The sequence below is a fragment of the Sander lucioperca genome, chromosome 8, assembly GCF_008315115.2.
Source record: "Sander lucioperca isolate FBNREF2018 chromosome 8, SLUC_FBN_1.2, whole genome shotgun sequence".
NCBI lineage: Eukaryota > Metazoa > Chordata > Actinopteri > Perciformes > Percidae > Sander > Sander lucioperca.
The window spans coordinates 33,201,767-33,220,142 of NC_050180.1; the positions used below are offsets into that span (position 1 = coordinate 33,201,767).

General features: G+C 40.7%; 1 protein-coding gene across 3 annotated transcripts; it reads right to left on the bottom strand.

Annotated features, from left to right (window-relative positions):
* Nucleotides 1-7,360: 7,360 nt before the first annotated feature.
* Nucleotides 7,361-18,324, bottom strand: dnajb11 (DnaJ heat shock protein family (Hsp40) member B11). 3 transcript variants are annotated; one of them, XM_036004350.1, is made up of 11 exons: nucleotides 18,078-18,324; nucleotides 17,610-17,766; nucleotides 16,715-16,812; nucleotides 15,221-15,353; nucleotides 14,403-14,545; nucleotides 13,152-13,234; nucleotides 13,000-13,057; nucleotides 12,774-12,885; nucleotides 11,280-11,439; nucleotides 8,410-8,503; nucleotides 7,361-8,308 (listed from the first exon to the last, which is right to left on the bottom strand). In XM_036004350.1, exons 1-10 carry the CDS (start codon nucleotides 18,149-18,151, stop codon nucleotides 8,439-8,441), a joined length of 1,083 nt encoding a protein of 360 aa, XP_035860243.1. In that variant the 5' UTR covers nucleotides 18,152-18,324; the 3' UTR covers nucleotides 7,361-8,308; nucleotides 8,410-8,438. The 3 variants fall into 3 exon arrangements, with proteins under 3 accessions (XP_035860243.1, XP_035860242.1, XP_031152919.1); XM_036004349.1 differs by having other exon boundaries at nucleotides 7,361-8,294; nucleotides 8,403-8,503; XM_031297059.2 differs by having other exon boundaries at nucleotides 7,361-8,302; nucleotides 8,397-8,503.
* Nucleotides 18,325-18,376: the final 52 nt, after the last annotated feature.

Here is an 18,376-nt window from a genome sequence, read left to right on the forward strand (position 1 = left end):
GATATACACTAACATACAGTCAAGGCATGTACAGCGCTGGCTCGTCGGCTTTATGTTGCCTGTGGAATGCCGTCCATACACTTGTGGCTTTCATCCATATAGGTGGTCTGCAGCACTGTTTGTCCTGCACTCGCCCTCCAGTATCCCAGCCACCTCTTTTCTTCCTCAGGATGTGGGAGACCGGAGAGCCATCAGCCGCTTCAAACAACAACACAACACGGGTCATTAGATGACTGAATTGGGAGAGAGATAAATACATGTTAGTGAGTAGGAGGACAGAGAGAGAGAGAGAGAGAGAAAGAGAGACAGACAGGAGAGAGAGTGAGATCCATAATGACAGCTGACTATGTTTAGCCCCCAGAAAGGCATTGGGATAAACAGCAGCTCGTCCTAGCTAACAGGAGGGCTTTAAGTCGCTGAATTGAAAACCCCCAAAGCCACTTTTTCCTGCCCACATTGGCCATAATGAGAGCCCCGGCATTCAATTGTTGAATAGTTGAGGCTTTTGCCTTTGAGGTGACTGGCTTTAATATAGCAACACGACATACACAGTGAAGCAATGGACGTCCCCAGCAGTGTTCAAAGCTGTGGCGGGATAAGGACACGGCTGACATGCATTATTCCTTACAAAAGCTGCCCTTTGTTTGCTTTATGCTCAGATCCCACAAATTGTAGGCTTTGTCCGTCAACATTTCTTATTTCAGGCAGAGTCCTTTTTTTTCCCTCCTCGCCCCCTTCCCCCCTCTCTCTCTCTTGCTGTCCTCCCCGGACTTGGCATGTGTTGGTGCTTCACGGCATTGGTAACTACGCACACATTGACTTGTTAAACTCATCCTTGCTGCCGCAGCTCTGCAAGGGCTCGAAGGGAAGGAGGTAACCTGTCAATCTGTGTCCTCCTCGGCTCAGAGATGTAAGTCAAGTCAAGTCATCTTTATATAGCACATATAGAACAACAGAAAATGACCCAAAGTGCTTTCCAGATGATTTAAGAACTGCCTAAATACAGATAAACAACATTACAGAGATAAAAGGTACATCACAAGCAACAATACATAATGGAATACAAAGCAACTGACATGATAATCTTAGGTTAAGTAAAGAAATAGGAAGTTAGGAGAGAAGGAATCAAAATGTAAAATTCAAGATTCCGATTTTTAAGAACTTTGTGAAGGGGACATTTCCTATTTCTTATCTTCCTATTGAAGGTTTCTATTTAGGTGCTTATTCTCAGTACTTTCTATTGAATGTAAATGTGATAGAATATTGTTGCTTAATACAAATCATCTGCAGCCTTTCACACTTTGATGTGTGAGGCAAAAAACATCTAATTCTTTTTTTTTTTTTTCTTGGAGAAATGGAAAGAGAATTTAGTTTGGTTGGCAAGAAAACTCATGTGATATATACAGTACAATCAAATAAGGAGAAAAAAAAACATTTTTATTGTATTTAATTTCATATACTGCTGAGGCTTCCAAACAATAAGTCCGTTTTGAGTTATTCAGTCCTTAAGGTCTAAAGAAAACAGCAAACAGCAAAGTCTTTAATAGGCCTACTCATTCACAGTTTGAGCTGCTTTTAAATCTCCCTGCGGACGTCTAACAATTCTATTAAGTGTTTGAAAATATTATAATAGGAAGACAAAATGTTGAATCATTTTTGGGAAACGACTGTAGCATTTCTCTGTTGTGCTCCGGTGTTGTTTTGGGGCTGTATACTCTTTACACTCCCTGCATTTGACAGGTCAGGCACCATTAACCTAGCACACTGCCGAGTCAGAGCAGGTCAAAACACCCATTGGCGCCACCACACACACACACACACACACACACACACACACACACACACACACACAGATTGCTCAATTAGCCCTCCTTCAGCCTGTGCCTCTCTTAACCCTGCAGCTACGCTTATAAGTCATTACAGTCAGGGTCAAGTGTGATCCCTGTGCTTATCTGCATCAACAACTGGCAAGTGCAGGCATTTTCTTGCATGCATGTGCACACACACACACACACACACACACTACACACACTCAAACTACACAGACCTCTGGTGAGTGTTGTGGGTAATAAAAAGTGATTTAGTGAGGGATGTGATTGAAGAGGCAATGCTGCCCTCATGTGCTCTGCAATTTGTAATTACAAGTGGTTAAAAGATATTATTTGTGGACGATTGGTAAATCCCCAACATAACTCATGTCTGGCCTGTCCTCTCAGAGCCACATCTCATAGAGAGGGTCACAAACAGTCACCTCATATACTGTTTCAGACCCTTAGAGCCACATGCTAACTTATATGAGATGAACAAACAATGTTAAAGCACGTTTTGTTCAGGTGCTGAATCCTAACATTGGAAATGTGGGCAATAGAATTGCAAAGTAATACAAAGAATTGCAGCAGTCTGACACGAGTCAACTGAGAGATCCAGCTTTGTATGGAAGCAAAACACAGACATAAGTATTTGAATTCCGCCACGTAATACATAATATTGAAATATTTTACTTTGAAAGCAATGTACCTGAATGTATGTGATCTGAATTCACCTCTTTGAAATTAAATATGAAAGGTATTTTTGCAATTTCTAAAGCTGAATTTGAATATAGATTTAAAAAATTCAAGTTTAAGAATTAAAAAAAATAGTCAGGCTGCTTTGAAATTCTGTAACTTGATTTTTTTTAACCCAAATTTGTTACCATTGAAGAAAACATATTCAAATTCAGCTTTTGAAATTGCAAGACAAGACATTTTATGTTTTAATTACAAATAGGTGAATTCAGAACAAATGAATTCAGATGTATGTAAAGTATTTCAATATTACGTATTCAGTGGCTGTTAAAATACAAATATGTATGTCTTTATTTGCTTCCATAGATTTGCGTGTAATTGTGGCCTTTAAAATGTTTGGATCTCCCTGGTCCTATTAGGATGTAATAGCTGTGAGGTGAGACAGTGAGATATTTTATCTGAGCTGGATCACAAAGCGTCTCTTCTTCTCTCTGGAACCTCCTCAGTCTGAAAATGTCTCCGGGATGTGTGGTGGGCCTGGGAGGAAACTCCCTTCACCACAGCCCTGCTATCTCTGTGGGAGTTCATTATACACACAGACTGACCACACACACACACACACACACACACACACACACACACAGATATACAGACATACAGACACATAGACACACACACAGACAGACACACAGACACACACACGCACGCACGCACACACACAAACTCACACAGACACAGACAGACACACACACAGACATACACATACACACACACACACATAGACATACAGACACACACACACACACACACACAGACATACAGACATACAGACACATAGACACACACACAGACAGACACACACACACACACACACACACACACACGCACACACACACACACTCACACAGACACAGACATACACATATACATACAAACACACACACACACACACACACACACACACACAGTCATTCATAAACACATGTTGTATGTACAGTTTGCACACATGCAATATCTATTGTGGGAGATTATTACACACTCACAGTGTGTGACATGAACACTGCTGGGTAGATGTGTACACCATTCACCACACCATAAACTTACCGTCATGAATATGTTTCTGTGGACATCCCCTGCTCCACCCATGCAGACAGACTCCCCGACAGCCTTCCACCCACAGTTCCTTCCACCCACAAGGTGTGGGGTGGGCGTGTGTGTGTGTGTGTGTGTGTGTGCGTCGTGTCTGACGTCTGACACAGAAACCCTTGTGTTCAGATGGCAGCTGTTACTGTAAATAACACAGACAGAGAAGTAAAACCACTGAGGGGTCACAGGGTCAGGACATGTTAGGGGTCCTCCTATATCACATGGACCACACACACACACACACACACACACACACACACACACACACAGAGCTAGTATCTCTATGGAGTATTTTAGCATCTTTCAAATTGCTTTGGTTTTTGCTTTATTGTTTCAGTTCACTCTCACTTCTATCTGCAAAAGGCAGCTGTTTTGCAAAAAGCAAAAAAGCTGATGACCATCAGACAATGTTGTTACCCAGCAGATGAATATAGCGGAGCATTTCATATTTTTTGCCCCATCAGTTGGCAGAGACCATGACAGGTAAAAAAAAAAAAAAGAGTGAACATTGGTCTCATGTTCGTCATGTGGCCAGAAACTCAACTCCAAATGAATGTGTCTCTGCGTCTGCTGAATGTGTAAATAGGCATTTAACTAAAGCTATATAAGGTGATACACTCACCGGCCTATACAATGTAATGCAATCCAATACAACACCTCTGCCATGAATTCAAATTTACAACGTTTTTGTTGGCACTGTCAGAAAGGTAATAATTCTACTTTATGTTTATTATTGAGGACGTAGTGAGCGGTGGTGTTGTACAACTGGAGCGCAATATATATCGACAGGTGTTTCCATTATTCTGCCCCTCTCATGTATGTAAATGTAAATGGAGGTGGCCAAAATATTGGAAACACTTCTCAACATATTGCAGTCCAGTTTAACACTGCTGCAAACTACAATCGATAAACATTTAGTTTAATACCCCTATGATGTTGTCAATCAGAACATTATTATCTTTGTAAAGGCAGAATTTAAGGCAGAGCTGTCACATTAGATTGTGAACCTTATAAAGTGGCCGGTGAGTCAAAGTCAATTGTATACAGATGATTGTACTGCCCCCAGGTGGCCAAAACAAATCAATGAATGCAGGTTGAACCATCATTTCTAATCCCCTAATCCCAATAAAACTATAGTGTGTGGTTTCTGTCTCCCCCATACGGAATTCTAAATAATGACAACACAACTGTCAGCGCGTCCACATGATACAAGCCTTCCGTGATCACGCTTCACCCCCACCCCTCCTCCACACAGTTGCTAGTAGCCGAGGAGGACACGGAGGATTAAAAAAACATGACGGACTCTTCAGAAGAAGTCGTTACTGTATCTTCACTTGAGTTTCTGCGCGGGAAAGTCGCCAGACGACACCAATCTTCTGAACATAGTCATACTGAGAAATACAGAGAGAGCTGTGTGGTGCTGATAGTCTTTTTTCTTTTATATTTTATTTTGAGACAATACAAGAAACCACAAGTGATAAAATACATAAACATAAACAGACAGTCACATAAAGAAAAAAAAAGAAAAAGAAAATAAAGAAAAAAATAAATAAAGAAAAATAAGAAAGTTAGTAAAATAAAACTAGCAGTTGTAGTGCAAAATTAAATATTTCATGTGCTTTTTCAGTCACTTTTCAAATTCCTACCCCTATACATATTACTCTAGGCCATTCTTCTTTCAGGTATAATTCTAATGGGGACCATTCTCTAACAAAAACATTGAGCGTATTTCTTAGTACATGTGATAATCTCTCCAATGGTAAGATGGACATACATTTTTCATATCACATTGTAATATTAGGAGGATCTTCGTCTAACCATTTATGTAGTATTGTGAGGCGTGTAGCATACAAAGCAACTCTAAGAATTGGCATCCAGTCCCAGTGCCACAGCTATTTTTACATTTCACTCATAATGATGAGCACATAGGGTCATATTTACATCGAATAGCAGGGGTAACATGCAGTCTGTGGATAATCTTATATTGAGTCTCATAGGATTTATTAGAACATGTAATTTTCTTTGCATTCAACAAGATCCTTTTCCACATCCCCTCATCTAGTTGGGAACCAAAATCTTCACCCCAGGAAGTTTTACTATTGATCGTAGGGATATTGACAAACATTTGAGAGTAAATATAACTCAATACTTTCTTCTTTAAAGCAGAAGCCTTTAATAGTATATTTTCAAGCGGATTCGTATTCAAGCCACTCATATATGTTGGTATAGAATGGATATAGCTCCTAAGCTGTAAATAACGGAAAAATTGTGTTTGAGGGAGCTCGAATTCAGTTCTGAGTTGCGAGAAAGATTTAAAAATCCCATCTGAAATCAGATCTTGTATTTGAGAGATACCAGCATCGTTCAGTGTTTTAAAACCCACATCTAAACAAGATAATTCAAAGTCAGGATTGCAAACAATAGGCGCCAGAGCAGAGAATTGATTTTTAATCCCAAAGTGTTTACGTACTTGATTCCATGTTTTAAGGGTATTTCTAACCCTGTAGTGAGATTGCATTATTTATAAAAGGCATATCTGACAGAACCGGTTCACATCCGATATTTTCCAAATCCAGAAATGTGGAATTAGCATCATTATTTAACCATTCAGTAATATATCTTATTTGTGAGGCCCAGTGACAATACATTATATTTGGCAATGCTAACCCCCCCTTTGTCCCTTGGTAACTGCAGTTTCTCCAATTTCAATCTTGGGCGCTTGCCCTTCCATACAAATTTACTTATCAAACTATGTAGTGATTTAAATATGGATATAATGGATATAATAGCCTGGGTAAGACATCCATCTTAATAATGGCAACTCTACCAAGTAATGATATTGACAAAGGACTCCATCTTTGAAGATTTTTTCCGAATTTCATTCACCACTGGGTCTAAATTCATTTTTACCATATCATCAACATTAGAACAGACATTAATTCCCAAGTATCTAAACCCATGAGGAGACAACTGAAAAGGAATGTAACCCGATAGGTGATAGTCTTAATCAGCTTTGTAGCAACTCCTTTGGCAATGGCTTAAATGTAACGGACGTTCAATATAAAAAAAGTTACGCGCTAAAGCTTTAAGGAATCTTAACCTTAAAACAGCCCTTGTGCCCCTGTTCTCACTTTCAACGTCTAACTACGGAATTAGTCCTAAGAAACATTAAAATACGTGAGGTCACACTAAGGCAGTTTTTTTTTTACTTGATTATAAGATATAGCCTACTTATTAAGTAATTCCCCTCATAAATCTGCTACAACACTAATCAAACAGTGGAGCTTTAAATGTTGTGTTTCACTGGGTAGAACCTAACTTACATTTAGGAATATTGCAATTCATTAAAAGGTGCAGTAGGAAACTTTTATAGAAATAACTTTTTTTTTAAACTGTCACTATATCCTGACAGTAGTACATCAGACCGATAAGTTTCCCTCTCGCACCCGAAGATAAACAACCAGTGAGAGATGAGAGTCTAGTCTGATCGGAGTTCACAAGCAGTGACACTGCGTTAGACGCTCCTCGGCTCTGATTGGTTGTTTTCCTTACATCATTAGGGAGTACCCGGAGGAAGCAGAGGAGATTTTTCTTAATTTAAAAGAAATTTTGCAAGAAACATCCTGCAGCCTGGAGGTCAGGGTTATGCATTAACGGCCACCAACTACACTCTTCCGCCATCTGCTGGTGAATCTAGGGTATGCCATTCATCAGAATCTGTAGAAATCTTTATTCATAATCGTCAGCCAACAGTACATCATCCCCTTAAGGCCGTGACACTCTCATAACATTGGGAGGCAGCGCTGCAGTCGATAGTAAAAACAGAGAGAAGTGAAATCCTAAAACCACCCCGGGGATGTGGATACTTCATGGCCTGAGGTCCCTTTGAGTTGTTCAGCCCAGGCAGGGAGAGTGTCACAGGTGTGTGAAATAAAACGTCCCTACAGTGGCGCTGCTCCAAATCCTCCAAAATAAAAATTTAAAATGTTCACCGTTTCATTGCAGAGGTCAACTCTTGTCACAGCATACCTGGGAGTTGTGCAATGCGGACATTTCTCCCGTTTCGACGTATAAACAGATAAAAAGAGCCAACATAAATTAGGAAAACTAAAACGCAACAAACAGATGAGCTTTTGTTCTTCCCTATTTACAAAGTATTATTGAACAGGAGTCCGACCAGAACAAAACAATATTTCATCAGTCAACAGGCGAAGTTGTTACATTCATAAAACTAATAAAAAGGCCTTGCACAGGTTGAGAATTGTTCAAAAGTTGGTAAGGTTTTTCTTCTTCTTCTTCTTCTTCTTCTTCCGATGTTGAGTCTGTCAGCAGCTCATCCTTCAGCAGATGAAGTGGGCTGTACCCAGAAAGGTACACTGGTTGACACATTAGTAGACAGTGTTTGTTTCTCTTCACTCAGATAGAAATAAGTGAATTAGCTTTTTAAAATTAACAAAACAAATATAGGCCCTATTACAATATAACGTGGGGACAAGAAAAGTAAAACAAAAAAAGACACCCTTTCCGTTTATACACTTCAAATAAAACAAATTAGGTTCAGCCATCCTGAGAACAATCTGAAAATAATAAATACACCCTGGCCAGAATTATGGAGCACGGTTCGGTTGATTGAAGGTGTGTGTGTGTGTGTGAGTGTGTGTGTGTGTGTGTGTGTGTGTGTGTGTGTATGTGTGTGTGTGTGTGTGTGTGTGTGTGTGTGTGTGTGTGTGTGTGTGTGTGTGTGTGTGTGTGACAGATAACTGAGTCCAGGCTGTGTCTGTTGGTGTGTTAGTATCCTTGTAGTCCATTATAAATCTTCTGTACAGAGCTCTGCTTCAGAAGACTCTGAATACCTGCAACAGCAGAAAGATAACTGTTAACAACAGCGACACACACACATTTTTATTTATATACATTACTTACATACATACATATTTTAGAGAGTTTCAAATATCTGATACAGTAAGATACAAAAATGTGCCTTTATATTATTGGCTACAGGTCTGACTATGTCTCCCAAATATTCTGCACACAACGGATGACTGAAACTCAGGAACAACAAATACATGTTTCCAGTGTTGTGATGGAGTATATATATATATATATATATATATATATATATCCCCTTGTAAATCCCAGCAGAATTTGAGTGAAGCAGTGGACGAGTTATCCTGACTTTTAGTTCCTAGTGTGGGTCAAAAATCACTGGACGTTACTTCTTCATGTTGTATATAGTTATAAATAGTTGTCAATTTAGAAATGCTTGAATACATGTGCTGCTTCTTCTTGTATACAGCTGTAAATATAAAAATCTAATGTATGTTTAAGGGCCCTATCTTGCACCCGGCGCTGCGCAAAGCCCAAATAGTTGTCAATTTCCGGCCCAGCGCCGTCGTTTAAATAGCAAATGCACCTGCGCCCATCTGTGCGCCCATGGGCGTGCTGGTCTTACAGGGAGGTGTGTTCAGGTGCATTCTGGGAGTACTGCTATCTTGAGGCAGCGGGAAGTGATCGCGCCATTGACCAACAAAAACCTGGTCTAAAGTCATTAACGCAGCATTTCATTGTTTTTTAACAGCAAATTTGTAAAATGATCACACACACACACACACACACACACACACACACACACACACACACACACACACACACACACACACACACACACACACACACACACACACACACACACACACACACACACACACACACACACACACACACACACACACACACACACACACACACACACACACACACACACGATTAGAAATAAAAATATTACGGTGCAAATCCTCCATCATAACAGCAATGCTCCAAGGTCCAAACACGCCTGGCTTTTAAAGTGAATGGGAGATGATCTCTGATTGGTTTATTGCATGTTACACCCAAAACACACCTATGATTAATGAAGACACTAAGTACAACCACTTTGAACCTTTCGCCCGGCGCACGGACCCTTTTTTCCGCCGTCAAAATAGTAAGTGGATTTGGACACTTCACGGCGTGCGCTTAGATCGTTAAAATAGGGCCCTAGATGTGCTGCTGTTGTTGTGGATATAGAAATGTTTAACCCTCCTGTCGTGCTCAGGTCAAATTTGACCCATTGTCAAAAGTTTTTATAATCAGAAATATGGGTTTCTTTCAAGCAAACTGCCCAAAAATAACAGCTGGTTCCACACGACGCTCTTTGCAAGTAAAATTAATGATCAGTTCACTGCTTTCATTGAATTTTGGGTGTTTTATTCAATTTTATGGCATTTGAAAAAAGAGATTCTGATCTTAACTATTAGTTAAAATAATTAATAATTTCAGGGATTTTTATAATATAAAAAGAAGTAATAATTATTTTTCATATAAATGGAGGTGTATTGCCCATGAATTCCAAAAATTAAAAAGAAAGTATAAAACTAGTGGTAACAAGTTGGTCGCAGTGGTGGAAGTTAAAAAAATAAAAGTGCAGCAAAAAGCAAACGAAACCTTGAAATAGCGACAACAACTTGGGGGAAATAAGCAACAAAAACTTCAAAAAAAAAGTGTTTAAAAAAAAAAAAGGTTAATTTTCTATTTTACCAGGGAGGACAAGACAAGGGTTAAACAAAGGGTTTGTAACAAAGATACATCATCATGAATGTCTTTTTAGAGCTTGTATACCCAACGACAAAAACATTTTGATTAATGCTGTCAGTTAAAGGCGTTCTCAACGGCGTTAATGCAAACCCATTTTAATGGCGTCAATTTTTTTTAATCGCGAGATTAACGTTCTTTTTGGCCTAGCAAACTTTGTAGTTTTTTTTCACATGCTGTTGCAACAACTAGTAACATTAGAAAAACTACAACACCACACCGGATCTAGCTAGACCGGAAACCAAACAACAGGCTAACACACACACTTGTTTGGGCTTGCGAGCCGGCCAAAGAGTAGTAGGCTAACGTTACGTTTTGAGTGGATGGCGAGTGCGAGATGCCGAAATGGATGCCAATAAGATTAAAAAGTTGCTAAATCACACTGATGGCCAAGCAAACAGCTGATGGCCAAGCACACAGCTGATGGCCAAACACACAGCTGATGACCAAGCACACAGCTGATGGCCAAGCACACAGCTGATGGCCAAGCACACAGCTGATGGCCAAGCACACAGCTGATGACCAAGCACACAGCTGATGGCCAAGCACACAGCTGATGCCTATTCTCCGCCCCCTTGTCAAAGCCAGGCGACAAAAGCACAAAGCAAGCCGATTCACTTTTCCATAGATAAAAATGTGCGATTAATTGCAATTAATTGCGAGTTAACTGTGACATTAATGCGATTAAATATTTTAATCGTTTGACGGCACTCATTTTTAATTAAGGGTGAAGATATTGTTAAATTCATTGTTCTAGGCAACACATGCTGGTAAGTTATTTGTAAAATGATACTGCAGTCTAAAAAGACATTAAGGTTGTAGTGCAGGCCATGTAGTAATACCACTTTAATACTCTTTGTTACAAGTAAAACTCCTACATTGAAAATGTTAACTACAACAGTATTAGCATCAACGATAAAAAAAAAAAAACCTGTAAAAAAGTAAAATCACATCATGCAAAATAGGAATTTTTCCCAACACTGATCCTTCCTTTATTCTCACCCTCTTTCTGCGGTTCGTCAAGCTGCGTCTGAGGAAACTCCACATCGAAGGTGATGATGAGGGAACCTCGGATGTTGATGTTGTCAAAGTTTGGCAGGCCCTCTCCTTTCTTCCACATCCGAGCACCAGGCTTGGTGATCTTATCTCTCACTATATGGACCTGTCAGGCAAAGACGGATTCAATTCAACCAGCACATAACAGCCAAACACAGACCGTAAGGCCTCCTGTACAATGGCTGCGTGGCGTGAGCGTGTCAGCTGCGTGGCGTGAGTGTGTCAGCTGCGTGGCGTGAGCGTGGCGTTTCTGTTGTGTGTTAGTTTCGTGGCGTTTTCTTCGTCTTTGCACACCAGAAACGTGTCTGACGCGGTGCTGCTACGTGATTTGGATCACCCTTGTTCGACATATGGGGAGAGAGTTGTGGAAATGTACTGCACTCAAGCAGTAGTATACTCCATGTTAAACATAAATATATACTGATGCGATTACAGCAAAGACAACGTCGGCAGTATTGACGGCAAAATAGGCTACAGAATATTTCGTTCTGTATTGACAGGTGCAATATTTGAAAATCGATAATTATTTATTATTTTTTTAAATTACATTTATATCTGCATTTATGTCAAAACCTAGAGACTTTCAAACATCAAAATGTCATTTATTAAATGTATTCGTGTCAAAATGACATATAAACATCTTTTCCTATTTTGCCTGGAAACGCTTCCAACACGCTTGCCTGTCCCGTTGGTCCCATTTCTGGCATGCGCGCGTTTTCAGCGCGGCTCGGGCCGTGCCTGAGACGTGCGTGTCACGCACGCAGTGTGCGAGCTCTAACCTGTTAACATGGGAGCCGAAATAAAAACGGACACGCCACGCAGCTGACACGCTCACGCCACGCCTCCAGTGTGCAGGAGCCCTAAGCTTCGCGTATAGCCGCGTAGCGCAGCTATTTTTATTTCGCCGCCCATGTTATCCAATCTGTCCGTTCATACTGAGCGCGTAGTGTCCGCGTCCGCCCGCACGCTGCAGCGACAGTTTCGCCGTCTCCTGTATTTTTTTGCGCAAGACGCGAGCGTATGTGTCAAGCCAGGCAGGTAAGGATACTTAACAATAACGAAACGCAGACAGACGAGAGGAGAAGGACTGTGTCTTGTGTTCTGAATTTTTAAAAAAAAGTTCTAACGGGAAAAATATGAAGGGAAATGTCACAGTTGAAGGGGTTTTGATGTGTTCAACTGTTTCACTATTTTTTAACTTCAATAATTGCGACATCTTTCCAAAAGACACTGAATCGTGTTAAGTTATCCTAATTTCAATATTGAACACAATAATCGTGATTATGATTTTTTCCAAAAATCGAGCAGCCCTACTGGCAAATTCAATCACGTACAGGACACCTCTTTTTTGTTTGCGTCTTTGACCAACGTTAAATTGTCCGGGTTCTAAAACGATCAAAGCGTGGGTGGGTGGGTGGGGGTGGGGGGGATGTACAGAACCTTGTGTCCGTCCAAATGTACGATGTCCATCTCAAAGCCGATCAGAGCCTCCACCAGGGAGATAGTGACGTTGGTATACAGGTCATCTCCTCTGCGTTCAAACAGGGGATGTCTAGAAGGAAAAGCATCCCCACATCACGTTACGGTGCGTCACTAATCTAATCTAAATCAGCAATAAAAACTACATTCTTGCAAGTCACACACAGTAAATACAGCGCATTCATACTTCAACACTTTGATGCGGAACCGTAGATCTCCAGGTTCGCCGTCGATGTGAGGTTCCCCTGTGGTCACACGTGAGACGTTAACAGGTATTATTTGAAAATAACAAAACACAAAATGATTTTTTTTTTTTTATTAAGCTTCATGTAGCTTTACCTTCTCCAATGAAGGGGTACTCCATTTCATCTCTCACTCCTTGTTCAATTTCTACCTCCAGGGTTCTCTCTTCATTTACCAACCTGTGATGAACACATAATAGAAAACGTGTGTTGGTTTGAACTTCTATCCTAAAATGTTATCACACCTCTAATATACACTTAGTTGCCATTTTATTATTATTTTGCCGCCGGAGCAATAGGGGCCACTCGAGACTACGCTTGGGATTCCAACAGCTGCGACGCATCGCGTCCCAAAAGCGGCTCTCGCAAAACATACGCGCTAGGTCTATTTTTTTTTTGAGCCGCGTGGCGTTGCACAGGCCGGGCAGGAAGTGGAACGGCAAGAGCATCCGGTCAATTTTCAAAATAAACACTGTGTGCCGACTCCTGATAGTGTATCATATATAATCACTACACTATTTTAACAAGTACAGCAAAACACAGACAAATCTTTGACCTGTTGTCGTTCATCACTGGATTAAATGGAAGAAACCATTTAACTATGTAGACTACTTACTTCTTTTAATGGTAGAGGCACAAATATCCACGAAAAATGACCAAATCAACTAAATTTGAAAGTTGGTCAGGCAAAACGCGCCGCTTCTAAAAACGCTCCTGTGTGGTATGACGAACAGCAGGACAGTGAAAACCACGCGGCACATCTGTGCCTGGTGGAATCTCGGTGTTAACCAAAAACTAAAGCAGTCTAATACAACAGTCCGGCAATTAGAGCCGGGCAATATGCAGAAAATCAAATATCCCGATATTTTTGACCAAATACCTCGATATCAATATCGTGGCGATATTGTATGGTGGGTTGACAATTGGTGCTTTCACAAAATATGCACACAATGAGATTTTTGATAAATAATCATCAGTTATGTTGATATAATAACAACTATGTGGGTAAAGGCAAATAATAGAATAGCTAGAACAGTCTGGTAAGTTCAGAAAATGACATCACTTGACTGTAATGCAGCCTTTAAAACCAGGAAAAGACAACACTTGTGTCTTATCAGGATATTATGATATCCAAAATGTAAGACGATATTTAGCCTCATATATCGATATCGATATATTGCCCAGCCCTACGTGCAATAACTCCTCCTTCATAACAAGGTTCTTATGTTCAGTTTTGTTGATTCGACTGTATGGTCATTTTGGAGGATGAATTGTATTGAAGTACAACATTTTAAAATGTCCGTTATAAATATATATACATAAAATAAAAAGAAAGGATTAAACTTACTTTACATTGGGACACTCATCGCACACCATCTCCTGAGTCATCTGGAAGCGGCCAGGTCCGAGCTGTGTCGTCCTCATCTCCTGTCTGCAGTTACACTTCCTCTTGCCGGGGGCTTCTTTGGCTACAGGCTTTACGCGTACCACCTGTACCACCACAGCAGTTTTTAGAAAAGATTATAAGCTAAAAGTAAACAAGTACATTTGCCGTTTGTAAATCAGATGATAAATCAGTAGCTTTTGCAGTGGGACGGCTGCAAAGCTTAATTTGACAACTTAAAAAAAAGAAAAGAAAAAATGATATTAATGTCTGTCATTCAAACACGTAGTTGTGACCAATTTCACTTTGGGTTAGAAATCAAAATATGGATAATAAGTGCAGAATCAGATTATTAATTTAGAGAACAGGAGGTACATCCCATGCCCCTTATTTGATAGCTCCTCGGTCCTCGGCTGAACCGGAAGTTGTTCTGTTCCACCTCGGTGAAGGCATCTCAGAGCTCTTATTTCTGCCCTGAGGAGTGAGGAGCGAGGAGCTATGGTCGAGGATACACGAGAGCAGCCTTCCTGGAAGCCGTGCAGCTGAAGGAGTTGCTAGCTCCGCCCATACAGCTGACGAATTCATGTGACGCTTCAGAGGAAAGGACGCCTCATCCCTCTGAAAACACATTGGCTCGTTTCCTCTCTTCTCCCGCGATTTCCTCGCGTCTCTCCCGTGCTTCCTCAGTGGAGGAGGGGCTAAGACGCGAGGAAGGGAGGCAAGTGGAGGAGTCAGGGATGCAATTTATGTGACATGAGACGCAGCTAGGATATCCTCCTCACCTCCACAAAGTTCCCAGAGTACACCTCTTCAAGCGTGACCTCCAGGTCTAGTGTGATGTCATTTCCTCTGGGGATGTTCCTGTCCTGTTGCTGTCGGTTGCCTCCAAACATGAAGCCAAAGTCACCAAAGAAGCTGCAGAAAGAGGACAGCGTAAGAGGAGACTTCTTCTTCTTTTTTTCTTTTTTTTTTGGAAGTATAGACAGCTCGATGGTGTTTTAAGCCCCCCCCTCCTTCCAGGCAGCGCTGTGACACCGATAAACGTATAGACATGTGCAAAGCACAATTTAATCTGTGATTTGATTCAGCATCATTCTATTACTACACATTTTTATAAAAACACTTGGCTTCTAACAATTGAATGCCACTGCCAGTACATTTAATATCCATGATTTTTGTTGCATGTTTGTAGCAAATAGCCCAGAAACACAAGCTAATCTTGTAGACCAATGTCCCTGAAGGGTTGATTCATCCTAACCACAAATGCTAATAGCCTTTTTCTGCATCTAGTGGTTGGTTAAATGTATCTTGCTCAAAAGATTAAACATGTTGTTAAAAAAAACCAACAAATCAAGAGCAAACAGGGTTTAAAATTAGCACCACCCACCAGCCAAATAATGGTAAAATATGCAAGTGGCTGCAAGCTTTGCTTCACTCACCAGCCAAAAACCAATGGCAATCTAATGAGAGGCAGGTAGAATTTAGACATTTACTAGACATTTGGCTGGTGGACAAAAAAAAAGTTAACTTTGCAACCTGAGAGCAAGATTTCTTTTTTAGGATCAGTGTCACACTGACACGAGAGTCAGTGTGACACTACTCTCGATAATCCACAGCACGAGAATGTCAACAGTATTTATTTGGTAAAAAAGTAGCTGCAGTGTAAACTGTTCACGGTGAGGTCTGTGGATTATCCAGATCAACCACGACGTTGTGTCTGGAAAGACGCATTGTGGATGAATTTTTCAAAACTGTGAGCACCACAGACAAAGTTATATTCACATCAACTGTAAGGCCTGTTCGTTTTTAGATACAACAGGCTTAAGAACTCTTTCATACTTCAGTCTAGCCTGTCGCTAAACCAAAATAAGTGTGCTGCCAATTAAGATCTGGACCAGAGGATATCACGAAACAGTTTTCTTTGCCATTGCTGTTGATATGTCTTCATCGTTTTACTATATGTGTAATTGTTGTCTCGCTCTGTGTGTATTTTTCTTTTGATTTCTTCTTTTTGAGCGGAGCTGCTCGGGAACGCAAATGAATTTCAGTGTAAACTGACAATAAAGTTGTTATGATTGTATCTGGAAGAGGAAGAAAATGTGGGCAAATATGATCAAACTAACTGCATGGCTGGACAGTACTAGGATCAAGTGATAGTTTTCTTGGGTGAAATGGCCCTTTAAGTGGCCCTTACTCGCCTTACATTAGCTGCATACAATACAGTATCCCATTGGCTTTTAGTTCTGTATAAAACCAGCTGAGCTAGTGAAACCAACCTGGAGAAGATATCGTTGTGTGAGCCGTGGTGACCCTCTTTGAGTCCGTCTTCTCCGTATGTGTCATACTGTTTCCTTTTCTCCTCATCTGAGAGTACCTACAGATAAACAACATGTCAGCCACAGAACCATTGCTGTTTCAATTCACATTTCATTCAGCATGTGGAACCTTTCCAACGTAATGTAATCTAACACAACAATATTACAGAAACCTCAAACACCATCAACACTTTAACAGAACTTGTACATTAGAATATTCATAAAAGCAGTATTATTTACATAGTATGCTAAAATAAGATAAGTTAAGATAGAGCTGTATTCATCCCAAAATATGCAAATATAAAGAGAGCACTAAAAGGTGCAAGTATAAAAATATCAATAAACCAATATTCAAAATGTAGATCTATCGAGAGAGAGAGATAAAATAAATATAGACAGATATATATGACAAGTACATAGTGAATTGCATCATTTTGGACAGGTGTTTATGTCATAATGTCCACTCCTTGTATATCAAATCACACGACTAATCATTGTTATTTTTAGGAGCATTAATGTGAAAATATGATTGGAAAACACCTGCAGATGTCATCCGACTCCACTCCCACTTATCCACGTCTGGCTTTCCTAAATGCCAGCTGTATTGCGTAACAGCCAATCAGATGCAGCCACACGGTCTAGTCGACCAATCACAGTGACCGTGCTGTTTCCAACAACAACCAAATAGCTAGCGTACAACTGATTTTTTCTGTCTTCCCCACACAATAACATATTTCAATGTCAGAGTTTCCTGACAAGTATGTAAATAAACCCGTCCTCTGAGTCTAAGTTCACTGTGCCTCTCTTCAGCTATCTCTGGCATCAGACACACAACAATAGCTCTGTATGTTCCCACCTCATAAGCTGCTCCCAAGTCTGCAAATTTGTCCTGAGCTTTCGGGTCGTCTGGGTTTCTGTCGGGGTGTAACTGGAGAGCCAGCTTTCTGTAGGCCTTCTTTATGTCCCTGATTGAGGCACTCTTGCTCACTCCCAAGATCTGATAGAAATCTCGCCTACAAGAGAGACAGAGAGGGTGGTAACGTTAGCAACGGTGATAGACGTACGTTAGCAGCGGTTATGGACGACACAAAGGGAGCGACAAATGCACATGATAATAAAGGCTGTCGTTAGATAACACTGTTGAAACGTCTACAGAGCGAAAAACACATCGAAACACTCATTAGCAAGTTAGCTCGGTGTGTGAGCCTGCTCCCAGTTCACTCCACACATGCATAACTGGTCTGGACCAATCACAGAGAAACATGTGTACCACCTGGCGATGCTGTTCCACCGCTTTGCTGTTGTAACGTTCCAACCGACTTACCCCGCGAGCACCGCCGTGATAACATAAAGAAGCAGGCAGCACACATTGCAGAGATTCATTCCTTTGGTAGCCATAGGTCCCCGTATTTCTAAAAAAAAAGGAAGTAGCAAAAGAACAGCCGGCTTTTTAAGGTTGGAACCCGGCTACCAGACACAAGCCTTCTTCCTCCTGTCAGAGAGAGCCCACCCTCTGGATGTCGGCGAATCCGCATCTCAGCCGAAACCCCGCCCACCATTAAAGAAACATCCTTCTTTTGAAAATAGCATCCGATTCCTCAGTGTGTAATAAGTTTGCTCCGA

Bases quoted from the DNA above. Each gene is read 5' to 3' on its own strand.
- dnajb11 (XM_036004350.1), bottom strand. From the start codon at position 18,151: ATGGCTACCAAAGGAATGAATCTCTGCAATGTGTGCTGCCTGCTTCTT. The intron at 15,354-16,714 runs GTTGGTTTCACT...CTCTTTCTGCAG, and splicing joins CACAACGATATCTTCTCCAG to CTTCTTTGGTGACTTTGGCT. The intron at 12,886-12,999 runs GTATGAATGCGC...TTTTCCTTCTAG, and splicing joins TTCCGCATCAAAGTGTTGAA to ACATCCCCTGTTTGAACGCA.